General features: G+C 37.8%; 1 protein-coding gene across 6 annotated transcripts in view; it reads left to right on the top strand.

Annotated features, from left to right (window-relative positions):
• Positions 1-14,980, top strand: part of LOC108713014 (SH3 and multiple ankyrin repeat domains protein 3) — a 188,728-nt gene that overhangs the window by 84,327 nt on the left and 89,421 nt on the right. For all 6 annotated transcript variants that reach the window (XM_041588398.1, XM_018255650.2, XM_041588399.1 and 3 more), the window contains one exon: positions 14,383-14,586. In XM_041588398.1, the coding sequence (XP_041444332.1) occupies positions 14,383-14,586 (204 nt within the window). The remainder of the gene's footprint in view (positions 1-14,382; positions 14,587-14,980) is intronic.

The following is a 14,980-nucleotide window of genomic DNA, read 5'->3' as shown; positions in this document are numbered from 1 at the left end:
ACAAATTCTTACAAATGGTTTGCATTAAGAACGGCTGCCAAAAAAAAAAAAAATGATAAGGTTATTCTAGACATCAAGCGTGTTTTTTTGTATATATGGTATATAGAAGCCAAAGAGACAGATCCGAACCACGAAATACGAGTTATGTGGGTAAGAGAGACCAAATTCAGTTTTCCGAGGCTAATAATTCCCAAGGTGTCCATATCTCTAAATGATGGGGGAGTTTGTTACGTATTTTAGCAATACCATACTCAAACCTCTTATTGATATCTATCCGGCGTCTAATCTCTTCTAGGGTTGGTATGGTGCTAGATTTCCAGTGGGCCGCAATCGTAATTCGAGACGCTGTTAGTATCTGATTTATCAATGCCTGGGCATTTTTGCCCACTCTAGGAAATGGTTTGCCCAATAGGAAAGTACACATGTCCGGTGGAATTATACTCCTCAAAATCTTGCTCAGTAGACCTGCAACTTCAGACCATAGTGGGGTAATTGCCGGGCAAGACCAAAATATGTGTGGTAAAGTGCCTATTTCCCCGCAATTTCTCCAGCATAAGGGAGAATGATCTTGAAAAAAAGTGTGCAGCTTGGCTGGGCTCCAGGAGACTTTTGCACTGAAATCCGTTTCTCAAAAGAGCAAACAGATTTTTAATTTTGAAATCTAACAATGGGCTAGACATATTGTCAGTTTCCCAGCTGCCCACAGTCATGTGACTGATAAACTTCTGTCACTCTTTACTGCTATACTGCAAGTTGGAGTGATACCACCCCTCCCTTTACCCCCCCCCAGCAGTCTAACAACAGAATAATGGGAAGGTAACAAGATAGCAGCTCCCTGACACAAGATAACAGCTGCCTGGTAGCTCTAAAGCTGGCCATAGACGCAAAGATCCGATCGTACGAATCGTGGATTCGTACGATTTTCGGACCGTGTGTGTAGAGTCCCGACATTTTTCGTCCGTCGGAGATCGGTCGTTTGGTCGATCGGACAGGTTAGAAAATTTCTGTCGCCTGCCGATAATATCTCTGCGTGTATTGCCGATCATACGATTTTCAGAGGGAGACTGTCACTAGTGTTGTCAGACATAAGTATCGTACGATTGCTGTCAGGGGCAGAACATTGGGTGATCTGTTCTTATTTGATCGGAATGGTAAAGACTTTGATCTGAATGGTTAGTGGAAGGTCGGGAGATGGGAAAGTCCGATCGTACGTTGATTCGTACGATCGGATCTTTGCGTCTATGGCCAGCTTAAGAACAGCACTCAATAGTAAAATCAAAATGATTTAAATCAAGCAGGCAGCCTCAATTTTGTGGCAAGCTTTGTCACATCACAAAATCTTGTTTATTTGCCAGAATGGGGGACCTGGTGCCCATGCACAGGCTACACAATTATGGCAATGAGGAGGGCATTCATGAGTGCAGAACGGAAAATGAAAAAAGTAGGCAATAAATGATTGGCCGCTAATATTTTTAAATACTTTATAACAGGTATGGGTGCTTTATTTAAAAAAATTATTTTGGTCTCATATATATTATATATTTGAAAAGGACTTCTGTTATACAGATATTTATGTCTGGGTGACATGTCCTCTTTAAAAAGTAGTTTTTGCCAAAGAAAAATCAAATCGGTATATACAGTTACTGTATGTAGTTATTTTGCCTGGAAAAAAACCCAACTGTACCCCAACTTCAACCCATCTGTGTATCCTCCAGCATTACATTGTATATTATATACTACACATATACACATATATATGTTTAGGAAATGAAAGTAGGTGTCAAATGAATGGAATACCTTAATTTCATGCACTTCCCCATGATAAAATAACATTCTTGAACTAAAAATTGCAAGGTTTTAGGAGATAGGCCTGATCTGCATAGATCATCCCACTACTCGCATTCCACTGAGACTGAGCTTGTCCTGATGAAGAATAGAATTTTGTCCAGAGACCGCTCCATCAGCGCACACTTTATTTAGATGTTCAAAACCACATGGCATAATTGATGTTAATGTAATAATAATACAGGTATGGGACCTGTTATCCAGAATGATCTGGACCTGGGGTTTTCCAGATAACTGATCTTTCCGTAATTTGGGTCTTCATGTCTTAAGTCTACTAGAAATTAATTTAAACATTAAATAAACCCAATAGGCTGGTTTTGCCTCCAATAAGGATTAATTATATCTTAGTTGGGATCAAGTACAAGCTACTGTTTTATTATTACAGAGAAAAAGGAAATCTTTTGTAAAAATTTGGACCATTTGGATAAAATGGAGTCTATGGGAGCCATTCCGTAATTCTGAGCTTTCTGGATATCGGGTTTCCAGAAAAGGGATCCTATACCTGTATGTCTAATATTTTGTCTCAGTGTTAATATTAATCTGTTACATATTATGCAGTGCTTTGTGGTGATATCTATTCATTTAAATCAACCACTGCCCCAACAGATCTTACAATCTAATCCCTATCACATTCAAAACACTGTACAGTTGATTTCATCAGAAGCCAGTTAACCTACCTGGGCTAAGATACATAGCCACAGATGAGTGGGAATGAAGGCAAGATATACACCCATTCACTGGCATGGGTTGGGAGTAGCTTTTCATTAGCTATGTTTTATAGTAAAGGTATGGGATCCGTTATCTGGAAATCTGAAAACTCGAAATTATAGAAAGGCCATCTTCCTTAGACTCCATTATAATCAAATAATATTTTTCCTTTGCTGTATCATCATCAATATCATCACATGTAACATAGCAGCACTGAGGTCAATAAAGACACATGTCCATGAAGTTTAACTCTCATGGCATTCTATTTATCATCTGCTTTGTACTGTTAATACGAAGAAAACCCACCCAAAGAAGTTTCCACTTTGCCATGAAAGGTATAAAAAAATTGCTCCCTGACAAATGTAGTAATCGTTGGATCAATAAAGTACAACGTAACCTACAAACGGCAACATTACATTTTCGGCCTCAATAACATGTATTCTACACTCCATTGCAATTATATATTGCAGCTACTTGTATATCCCCCTTCAGAGTATGCATTTCTCAGCTTTACTTTTCTGACTATAAATAGTAAATATACTAAAAGTGAGACCTAATTTGTTCATGCTGAAAATGATATCCTTAGCCACTTGAGTTCTTTGTATGAAACCTTAGTATTTGTATATAGGCTTTAATGTAAAACTGCTACCAACGTCATAACTGCAATGAAAGTATGCCAGTATTTACAGTATATCATTATGCTGAGCCATAATCATTTTTTACTTCCCATAAAAGTATAATTAAAGGGGTTGTGCATTTTTAAATTAACTTTTAGTATGGTGTAGACATTGACTACTTGTAAATGTTTTTCATGTTTTATTGTGGTTTTTGCATTATTTAGATTCTTGTTCTGCACATTTAAATTTTAGAATTTCAGAAGTTATTAACCAGAAAGTAGTTTATATGAGAACATGGGATATGAATAGTATAGGTCTGAATAGAAGTAAAAGTAACAAAAAGTAGCATAAACAATAAAATTATAACTTCAAAGAGCAACAGTTTTTTAGCTGCTGGTGTCACTGACCCTCATCTGAAATTCAAAAACTATTTAAAAAAATGAAGATCTTTTGAAAAGGTGCTGGGAACAGTAACATACTTTAAGTTAACAACTCCATTAATAGCCCAGCTGATATTCTCAGCTCAACAAATGAACAGGTTCAAAAATGTCTATACTGCACTGTATAACAGTCACAAATGGTAACATATATCTCTGGCATTGAGGGCCTGGGTGCAACTACCCTATTAAGGGAGATAAAGTTATCAAATTTTTCCAGAACATGCACACCAGACTTTTCCGTGTAGGATGAATATAGAAAAAGTAGATTTTTAATTATTCATAATTTTGTAGCAAATTGTATCTGGTATCTGTAACCGTTTTGGTCCATTCTGAGGTGGGAGATTTACATCATCAGGCTTTAGCTTTCAGGTCCTAATGTGAAAGGTACATTGTGCAGACCTTTAACCAAACCTGGGGTTTTATTTTTTTGCTTATTTACAGTCACTACTGATGATTGTATGTTATGGTGGAGAGTGGCATGGTATTTATCCATAGCTACTTAATGGGTTGTATTACGTTCTTGTTGATTATTTTGTATTATCTACAAATTCTCGATCAGCACCATTTAAATGGATATCTTCTATAGTTGGCATAGTTCTGGTACTTGTATGTATGTATTTATGTATATTTTTATTTGTAAAGCGCTTCTCGAGGGCAAAGCACTGTACAGCAAAACAATAAATTAGTAGTAACAAACAAGGGGTCATTGGAATAAAAAGTAACAATAAGTGCATTATTTGAAATACAATTCACATAAATATAATTACAATACAGATTAAGTGCTCAGTGTCAAGGAAACAAAAGGCTAGAGGACCCTACCCCGTAGGGCTTACAGTCTAAATGGGAGGGTAACAGACAGACACAATTTAGAGGGGTATTAAGGTGCTGTGGGTTACAGTTTATTACACTGTTATATAAGTGCCAGTTCAGGTGTTATCCAGGTGCTCCAAGAGGTAGTCTTTGAGTTTTGTTTTAAACACACTTAAGGAGGATTCTCTCCTGAGAGATTCAGGAATGGCATTCCAAATGTAAGGAGTCGCAAGAGAGAAGGGTTTGATACGGGGGGGTACAACCAAGCGGTTGCTCTGAGAGGAGCGGAGGTTTCGGGCAGGAACATATAGAGAAACAAGAGATGAGATGTAGTTAGGTGAAGAGGAATGAAGGGCTTTGAAGGTTATGAGGAGGAGTTTATAAGTTATTCTTTGTTTTATAGGAAGCCATGATAAGGACTTCAGCAGCGGAGGGGCCTGTACCCTTTTGGGTGAGAGGAGGATAATTCTGGCAGCAGTGTTTAATACAGACTGTAGAGGGGAGAGATGGGAGTTAGGGAGGCCAGTTAGTAGAAGGTTACAGTAATCTAGTCTAGTATGTGATTATACTTACTTACCAGGGTATCAGGATCAGACAAATCCTTAAGGGAAATGAGACTGGACCTGAAAGACTGAGCTAAGGCTAGAAGGTCAATGTCACGTGTATTCCAAACTAAGACAGTGGGGGAACAAGCAGGTGGGCACTTAAACTTAAGTTTAAACTTAAACCGGATTTCAGAAGACACCACTTATAACTGTAATCCAACCACTGAACTACCAACACTAAAATGTGTCTGTTATCCCAAATGGAGACATAAGATTTCACTATAAACTTGCATGGCTGTCTAACTGATACTGTGACTGGGGGTTGTGAAATTCAGGGCACAAACCAAGAAACAAATTTATTTTGAGCCTGAAATGAAAAAAAATCTTACATGAAGTTGTCACTTACATACACATTTCAAATGTTTACACCAGGTCTAATAACCAGTCTAATAATCAATAGTTAGTAGTTTCTGATCACTTGCGTGAAAGCAATTATCTCATCAGTTGCTGTGATTAGCATACCTGGTGCAAACGTTGTGACTTTTATTAGATCACACCATTGCGTCGTTTTAATTTTCCAGTTCATTTTTGTGCTGAAATATAGGTTACAGAACATGTAGAGTTTTTTTCAACAGAACATTTGCAGCTTCAGGTTTCTATGGCAACTGAGTGAGTGGCAGGTTTAGAAACTATGGAAAGTCTGTTGGACTAGCAGCATGAAACAGAAATTGCTATACTAATGGGGTAGAGATAAAGCCTACGGGAAGCAGAGGAAAAAATCAAGGCAATATTTGCTCTTTAATTTGAGAGATGTTTGCATTAATAGACAACCGTTACTTGTAATAATTATATATCAAGGATTTTAACTACTATTGCTTACAGTCTACGGGGCTATGGAAATAAACCTATAGGCAGGTATAAGACAAGATGTATGTGTACCAGACAACAACCCCATAATTATGTATACATTGAACATTCCGCTGCTCTCTTGTTACTAATTGCACACCTACACTGTTACGTGAATGCTCTGTGCATGCGATTCAAAGGGTTAGAGGAATATAGAAGCAGCTCTTACCTTCCATAAAATGGCTGGATCATGCATAAGAAGTGGAAGCAGGGAGGTCTATGTGGATAGTGTAGCATAACAGGGAATCAGTTGAGGAAAATACTGCAATATTAATGAAATAGAAAATGCTCACAATATGCTTTAGTAGTTATGTATTTATTTTTACAAAAGAGCATACTGTAGAATTTGTTTTCTATGGGGTGCCGTTTGTCCCAAATACATTCTGTATACAAAACTATCCCTAATACACAGAATGAATGTCTCTCATGTTATATAAGTATTTGTGACCATACACAGAGAAAGAAAATATACAAAATACTTATTTCTATTAAAGAATGAGTTAGTGCACAAAAGGATGTCATTATATCACAAACTCCATTCTGTACAGTTTGACAAGCAATCTGTCGCACAAATGAATAACCTCCATGTAACGACACACTTATGTGCAAAGTTACTTACAGAATGAATTATGTAAAAACAAAGTTGGACATAATATATAATAGTGTAACTAACTAGTGCTTGTCAAGCTAGATTTGACTGACAAAATAGATATCTGTGACAGAAAGCAAGATTTTATAGTACAGGATCCATTCTTTCCACAAAATTACAGTTTTGTTTCACAAAACAGATAAAATAACCATTCTGTGAAGCAACACTGTCAGTCACATTCCTGAACCAATAAGAACAAAGCTTATTGCCATATACAAACAAGATGAGAAGTGGCCAGCACTGCTCCACATGGCTAAGGCAAAGTATCTGACCTGCTATAGAGGGCGCCCTCTAATGTCCCCTGTGCTGCTGTGCTGCTGTTAAACACTACAGGTTCATAAATGGAAGTTTTTACAAATGGCTGAGAAATATAATGCTGCACTTATAATGAAAGAAAAGTATGCAAAACTTATATAAATATGATCATTTTAGGTGATATGGCTATTCTTATTGTTGTAACCTGCTTGTGTGGCCATTTTGGTTAAGGGCATTCCTGCTGTTTTGCCATTATCTTATGACTCACTCCTGTTCCTCTTCCTGTCTAAGCTGAGAGTAATAATGGGACAGGCCACACCCACCTGCGATGTTGTAGCTTGTAGTAGTCTCTTAATAATGTGCTTAGCTATAGTTCAACTACTACTTAATAGCTTTAGCCAGAGACTTGGGACTGATCATGTGCACACATACCTCCCAACTGTCCATTTTTCAGAGGGACAGTCCCTCTTTTGACAGCTCAACCTGAGGTCCCTCATTTGTACTGGAAAGTCCCTCTTTTCTCTGCACTGAACAGCCAGAAAAATACACAAAATTTCTGACTTAATTGGCTTTTGGCAGAGAGGCCAGTACAGCTAACAGGTGCAACTAAGATGCTTTATAACAATTTTGAGATACGAAAATAAGTAATTTTAACCGTTTAGATAAGGAGAAATATTTTCAAACTTTTATAACCTGCCAAACTTTGTAAAATGAACATGGTAATTACAGGGTGTGGTCAAAAAAATTTGCCGCGCTACATGACAAAACATTTTTTGGCCCTTTTTACTTCCAAAATGTTGGCAGGTATGACCATGCATTCTGTATAGTATGATGTGTAGGTTATATGAGCAGCCACTCCTGAGTACTGTGTGTAAACAAAAGGGTGTCCATTTAGGCAGGGGCAATTTTAGGGGATCATAATCTATTTATATAGAAGCAACAAGCTGCACAATGCTTTATATTTATTTATAAGAAAAGACTCTAATGATGCCGTCCCCTTACCTGCCCAGTGCTTAACCCTTTCACATCAGAGTGGGTCGAGGGGGGCACAACACTAGAGCAGAGAGCACAACTGTGCCCATGTCACATGCATGTCCAGGGCCGCCAGCAGGGGGGACAAGTGTTCCGGGCCTGAAGGGGGGCCCAGAAGTGCTGCATTTTTCAAAGAGCCGGGTCCCCTTTACGAGTGCCCAAGCCATGCGGCCATTTCGCATATTACAGAATGCGGAAGTGCCGAAAAGACGAAGCTGAAGTCCTGAAGCGGCGAAAAGACCCGAATTCATGAAAGGAGGTGAAGTTGAAGTCCTGAAGCCTTTTGTTTACACACAGTACTCAAGAGTGGCTGCTCATATAACCTACACATCATACTAAACACACTAATGTGTGTGCACATGATCAGTCCCAAGTCTATGGCTAAAGCTATTATGGAGTAGTTGAACTATAGCTAAGCACATTATTAAGAGACTACTACAAGCTAATTGGTGCAAGGTTACAGCTAGGAGGAGACATTGGAGTCTAACTATCATATACAAAACTTTTAACTGACTCTGAGAGTCAGGCAAAGCAGCCAGACAAGCACAGTAACTTCTGGTACATTTAATACAACATCACAGGTGGATGTGGCCTGTCCCATAATTACTCTCAGCTTAGACAGGAAGAGGAACAGGAGTGAGTCATAAGATAATGGCAAAACAGCAGGAATGCCCTTAACAAAAATGGCCACACAAGCAGGTTACTACAATAAGAATAGCCATATCACCTAAAATGATCATATTTATATAAGTTTTGCATTATATATTATATATTGCAGCATTATATTTCTCAGCCATTTGTAAAAACTTCCATTTATGAACCTGTAGTGTTTAACAGCAGCTCTTTTAGGAAAGGTTTGTTCATGTTTATTACTATGCAGCACAGGGGACATTAGAGGGCGCCCTCTATAGCAGGTCAGATACTTTGCCTTAGCCATGTGGAGCAGAGCTGGCCACTTCTCATCTTGTTTGTATATGGCAATAAGCTTTGTTCTTATTGGTTCAGGAATGTGACTGACAGTGTTGCTTCACAGAATGGTTATTTTATCTGTTTTGTGAAACAAAATTGTTATTTTGTGGAAAGAATGAATCCTGTACTATAAAATCTTGCTTTCTGTCACAGATATCTATTTTGTCAGTCAAATCTAGCTTGACAAGCACTAGTTAGTTACACTATTATATATTATGTCCAACTTTGTTTTTACATAATTCATTCTGTAAGTAACTTTGCACATAAGTGTGTCCGTTCATGGAGGTTATACATTTGTGCGACAGATTGCTTGTTAAACTGTACAGAATGGAGTTTGTGATATAATGACATCCTTTTGTGCACTAACCAGATTTTGTTTTCATTCTTTAATAGAAATAAGTCTTTTGTATATTTTTTTTCTCTATGTGCATTCACAAATACTTATATAACATGAGAGACATTCATTCTGTGTATTAGGGATAGTTTTGTATACAGAATGTATTTGGGACAAACGGCACCCCATAGTTTTCCATATATGAAAGCTACTGTTTTTGAGCTTGTCAATGAAAACAGCTTTACCTGCACTTTCCACATGTCGGGGGTAATTTAATAAATAGTTAATTTATTTTATTATTTAGTAGCATTTATTGGTAACCTGCTATGGTTTACTGCACCTTTGTGCCTTAAGTTTTCCCTTTAATATTTTTTTGGAAATACTGAATGAGAGTCCGTTGTATTTAAAAGCACATAAATCTTTTTTCAATATTAAATATGGAGTAATATAGCTTTGTAAGGGCAGCACTCCCCCTTAGGAACATGCCTCGAGTGCACGGCAATAAAGTATACAAGCAAAAAGAAGACCAGCATCACCGAGATAACTTGTGAAATGCTCAAACTTGTATTGTGAAATTACATGCAAGCTGACGTGACATTTCAGTCCACACAGGGAGAAAGGTCCCTTTGTGGACCGAAACGTCACGTCGCTATATATATATATATATATATATAAGCAAAAAGGTAAAAATAACGTGTAACATAGGCCTTAACTTATTTACAACCATTTCAATTAGAGTTGCCATACATTGCTGTATTTTAGAGTTTTCTGGATAACTGATTTCTGTATAATAGATCTTATACCTGTAATTAATGGATTGGGCTTACTTATCAAGCAGAATATAGCTGGAGATAGGGTTGCCATCTGTGTGGTTTTGAACTGGGCATCAACACTTTAAAACATTGAGAAAACTGGATAGAAATCCAGCCGGTTGCATCTAAGGGGCCCGTTTACTAAGGGTCAAAGTGAATTTCAAAGTGAATTATTGAATTCAAAAACTTTCGAAGTAATTTTTGGGTACTTCAATCGAAAAGGCCAAAATTCTATTTGATTTGAAAAAACGTTGAATATTCGACTATTCGAAAATCGAACCTGTCTCTTTAAAAAAACTTTGACACTTCGCCACCTTAAACCTGCCGAATTGCTATGTTAGCCTATAGGGACCTCCTAGAACCTATAGGCAGTATTTGGCTAAGTTTTTAGAAGTCAATGTTTTTTTTGATCGATTTGAATTCGATCGAAAACGACTAAATTCACTCAAAAAGCCAGTAGATGCTTACAATGCACTTTAAAACTTAGACTATCGAATTTCTACAATTCGATGGTCAAATTTCGAAGTTTTACCACTTCGAATTCCGACCCTTAGTAAATGTGCCCCTAAGTGATGCAATAGCCTCACCCTGGAGTCATAACTCCACCTACATCATTGTGCCCACCTCTAATTTCCATATGCTCCAGAAACAGGTTCTAGCTTAACTAGACGTGGCATTTTTGCGGCGTTTTTACGTTGCGTTTTTAAAAAAGAATAGCCAGGCATAAATACGCCACTGAAACCACATGCGACCGTCAACATGCGTTTTTCATGCGTTTTTCAGCACGTAGGATTCTTTTCCCAACATGCACTTCTAATTGTTCTCATTAAGAATTTGGACGCCATATTTAAAATACGCTGCATATTTACACAAAGTGTGGTTTCAAACATGCAGCTCCCATTGAGTCTATTGATTTGGTAGTTTCTTGACGTATTGGTGTTTCTGCTAAAAAAACGACAAAACTGGAGTCGTGTGGCGGATTTCAGCTTGCAAGTGCCCTGTGTGAATTGCCATAGTGCGTTTTCCATTAGTTTCAGTGGTAGTGCAGTTTATGCGTATTTACGCCTGGCTGTTCTATTTTAAAAACGCAGCAAAAACGCCACGTCTGGCCTTGCCGTAAGAATTATACAGCTGTGTGTTTTCACTCACATTTCACTCACAGTTCCCTTGTTATTTCTCCCTGCTCTCCAATCTGTAAAGAAAAAAAGAAAAAGAAAGTCCGACCAAACTAGAATCCACAATGTAAGCTTATTTATTATTTAAAAAGAACGATTTAATCGGATCAGGGACAAGTTTTTCCCCCGAATCACTCCATTTTTTTGGGCTTTTTCCCGAAAAGAATTTTTCAGAAACATTCAAATAGGATAGGGACTTCTCCCATTGACATATACAACCACGGTAGATCTGAGATGCTGGATTTTCGGATTCTGACTTTTTCTATCCTCGTGGGAATAATAAATCTAAATAAAAATTCAGATTTTCTTTATCCGACCTATTGGCGAAATGGAGTTCGCATCATATCTCCTGGATAGGGAGGATAAATTCGGTTAAAATGACAATTTTACCAAAACTATTATATCTGTTTAGAACTCTTCCAGTTTTAATTCCTAGAGCCCACTTGGATCACTTTGAGTCCGCAATATTAAAGTTTGTATGGGCAAAAAAAAACCCCAGGGTGAACAAATCCACTCTCTATCGGCCTAAATGCAAGGGGGGCTTGGGACTTCCTAAACTTTTATATTACTATAAAGCTGCTCAACTGTCTCAGATTTTGACTCTTCACACGGTAGATGACAGTCCTCATTGGGTTTCCTTGGAAGCTACCTTTACCTACCCTGTCTCCCCTGTAGCCTTGATTTGGTGCTCTTTGAAGGCGAGTCCTACGAAAGCCAGTAGATGCTTACAATGCACTTTAAAACTTTGGGACTCATTGCACACGAAATTAAACCTGAGATCTCCTCACACACCGGTGGCCCCGCTATTTGGCAATCCGCCGTTTGCCCCTGGTATCCAGATTTCTCAATTCCAATGGTGGGCCGACCAGAATGTCCGGTTTATAGGTCAACTTTGTTCTGCCTCTGGGCCATATACTTTACAACAACTTTTGGAGAAGTTCTCTGTCCCTGAACGTGAGCTGTTCCGTTTACGGCAAATATCCCATTTTGTCCACTCTCAATGGCACCCAGTTAATAGTCCAGATAAATTTGAAACGTTTTTTGAGAGATGGTGCCTTCGATCCCCTAATCCTCCGAAGGCAGTTTCATGTCTATATAGTAAATTTTTACCCCAAGAGCTACCGTACATTTTAGCGTGGCATAGGGACTTAAATAGAGAATTAAACCCTGAGGACTGGGATCAGATTTGGACTACAGTTCGGAAGTCTTCTAATAATGTGTCCTTACAGGAGGCTAATTATAAAGTACTTTTTCGTTGGTACCTGGTCCCAGCTCGAATCACGAAATTCTCCCCCTCAGCTAGCCCCCACTGTTTCCGAGGGTGTGGGGAAACAGGTACTATGATTCATGTTTGGTGGACGTGCCCTAACGCCCGGAGGTTCTGGATCAGAATTCTCACTATGATGTTTTCTGTTTTTGGGGTTTCCATTCCCAGAGACCCTGGAATAGTTTTGCTAGGCTTACGACCCCAAAACCTAGACAATGCACAGTTTCGTCTTTTCACTTCCATTATGACAGCAGCTAAGAGAACTTTGGCTGGGGCTTGGAAAAAAAGACTGATTCCAATTGATCCAGTTAAAAATAGGGTAGACTGGATGATGTCTCAAGACAAAATGACAAGCATTTTGCTAGATTCTTATGAGAAATTTCTGTTGACATGGGGTCCTTGGTTGGTATATCGACACGGGGTCGATATATCTAATATTCCCTTTTCTCTGTAAATGTCTACCAGGGTATTTTCAAAGTCAGAGTTGAAATCTTGCTTCTAAATTTTATTTTAATTTTATTTATTTACTTATTTCATTTTTGTCCTGTCTCCCTTTTAATTTTTCAATCATTTATGTTGCTGAACGTTTGTTTGTATCATACCAGATTTGTTCTTAAGATTGCAACTAGATTTTGTTTTCAAGATGTTCATTGTTACAAATTGTCTTATATATCAATGTTGTAAAACAATAAAAACTTATTGATATAAAAATTCAGATTTTATACAAAAAAACCCTCAAATTTTTCGAGTTTTTGGCATTTGGACTAATAAATAGCCCCCTAAATGTTATAAACCCTCTACAACTATGGTAAGATAGAGATAAAAAGCTACTAATAATTATAATCATCTGTATGAGGGATTGAATGTTCTTTCCTTGTTTGTGTGGATTCCCTCTGAGGGTTGCATTTTATTCCTGCAGTTCAAAACCATGCTGATTGGCTTGATATCTTCTGATGAAAACCTATGCAATGCATGTTTGTCTGTGACTTTGATACAGAAATTAGGTTGTTAGCACTGCTCATGTGGGGGTTTGACGTAAACAAACATTCTGTAAAGAGCTGCATAATATTTTATTGGTTTATTTATAAAGATATTATATTAATGACCCTTCTTAACTAACTGGGCAATGACTTACTTTCTTAGCACCTACCCTCCATCTTAGGATGAACGGTCCTGTTCCCAACATACATCATGTCATAAACTAGAATCTAGAGGACACTACAAACATCTCTAAAAAAAAGAACATATTAACATGTCATTTCACAGAAAGGCAGAAGCAACCTGGACCTGTAAAACAGAATTCTAATGTGATGAATTTTGCTTGGCTAGACTGCTCAGTGTATTGCACCTAGGATGACTCCTGGATCGTAGTATTCTCCAGCAGCATGACCTTAAGCATGCAGCAATGATTGAGCAGAGTTTCATACTGCCCTGAACCTCCTTGTAGCTTGCCATTTGCTGCATTAAGAAATGATGTAGAAAAACGAAAGGGATTTTAATGTGACTTCTAATAAAATATTTATCTTTTAATCTTTACTGGAGAACCCTGTACAAACTAAAAAAAAATCACTGAGCATTTTGTTTGATGTCAATATCAGTGATCAAGCAGTCCCAACTTAATCCCTGGGCAGAATTTTTTCTTTTATATCTGTAATATCTGTTTTACAGTACATGTTCTTACTGTTCTTGTGCCATGGAAAGGCTATTTGATGCAAGTAGGGTAATGTTGATTATACACTAATTTGTGTATATTCTTTTGAAACAGACATGGCTATATTATAAGATTTCACAGAAGATCACTGGTTTTAATTGAGAACACTATTCTGTTGCCACAGGCAAATATGTAGATTGACATCTTTCTGCGATTTATTATCCCTTAATCTTAGCATGTCTATTAGTAACAAGTAGCTTCCATGGTGTTTATTTCTGCTGTTCATTTTATATAGCATAGTTTAGCAAATGTTCTCATTTCAGTGCAATGTAATAACTATAGTTTGTCTCTTTCTGGTGATCTCTAGAAGTGCCTCCGGCTGAACCCTGATGCCCCAGTGTGGGTGGCCAAGCAGCGGATCCTGTGTACACTAAATCATAGTCTAAAGGACGTTCTGAATTATGGGCTCTTCCAGCCTGCTTTCAATGGGAGAGCTAGCAAATTTCTGGATGAGGAACGGCTTTTGCGGGAATACCCACCTTCTTTGGCAACACCTGTTCCTTACCTGGAGGTAATTCTACTCATTAATCCAGATAGCAAGATTTAAAGTAAATTATTTTTCTTATATAAAATGTTCAGAACTGTATATGCAGTTTAGAACAGTTGCAGATCTAAAAACGTCTCATTGCTAACGCTCTTTGTTTGATCCTGAAGCAAAATCATTCCATTTTCTGGCTATTAATTTATTGGGGTGCACCATATCCTTACCAGGAAAAAATTGTTGTATGAAAGGTAAACTATTCTTAAAGGAATACTGTCATTGGAAAAAAAAATATTTTCAAAATGAATCTGTTAATAGTGCTGCTAGACATTTTGTCAATTTCCCAGCTGCCCCTGGTCATGTGACTTGTGCCTGCACTTTAGGAGAGAAATGCTTTCTGGCAGGCTGCTGTTTTTCATTCTCA

Source organism: Xenopus laevis, chromosome 3S (genome assembly GCF_017654675.1).
Source record: "Xenopus laevis strain J_2021 chromosome 3S, Xenopus_laevis_v10.1, whole genome shotgun sequence".
In the NCBI taxonomy this organism is placed as follows: Eukaryota; Metazoa; Chordata; class Amphibia; order Anura; family Pipidae; genus Xenopus; species Xenopus laevis.
Note: the sequence above shows the minus strand (reverse complement) of the source record. Positions and strands in the feature narration are given on the sequence as shown.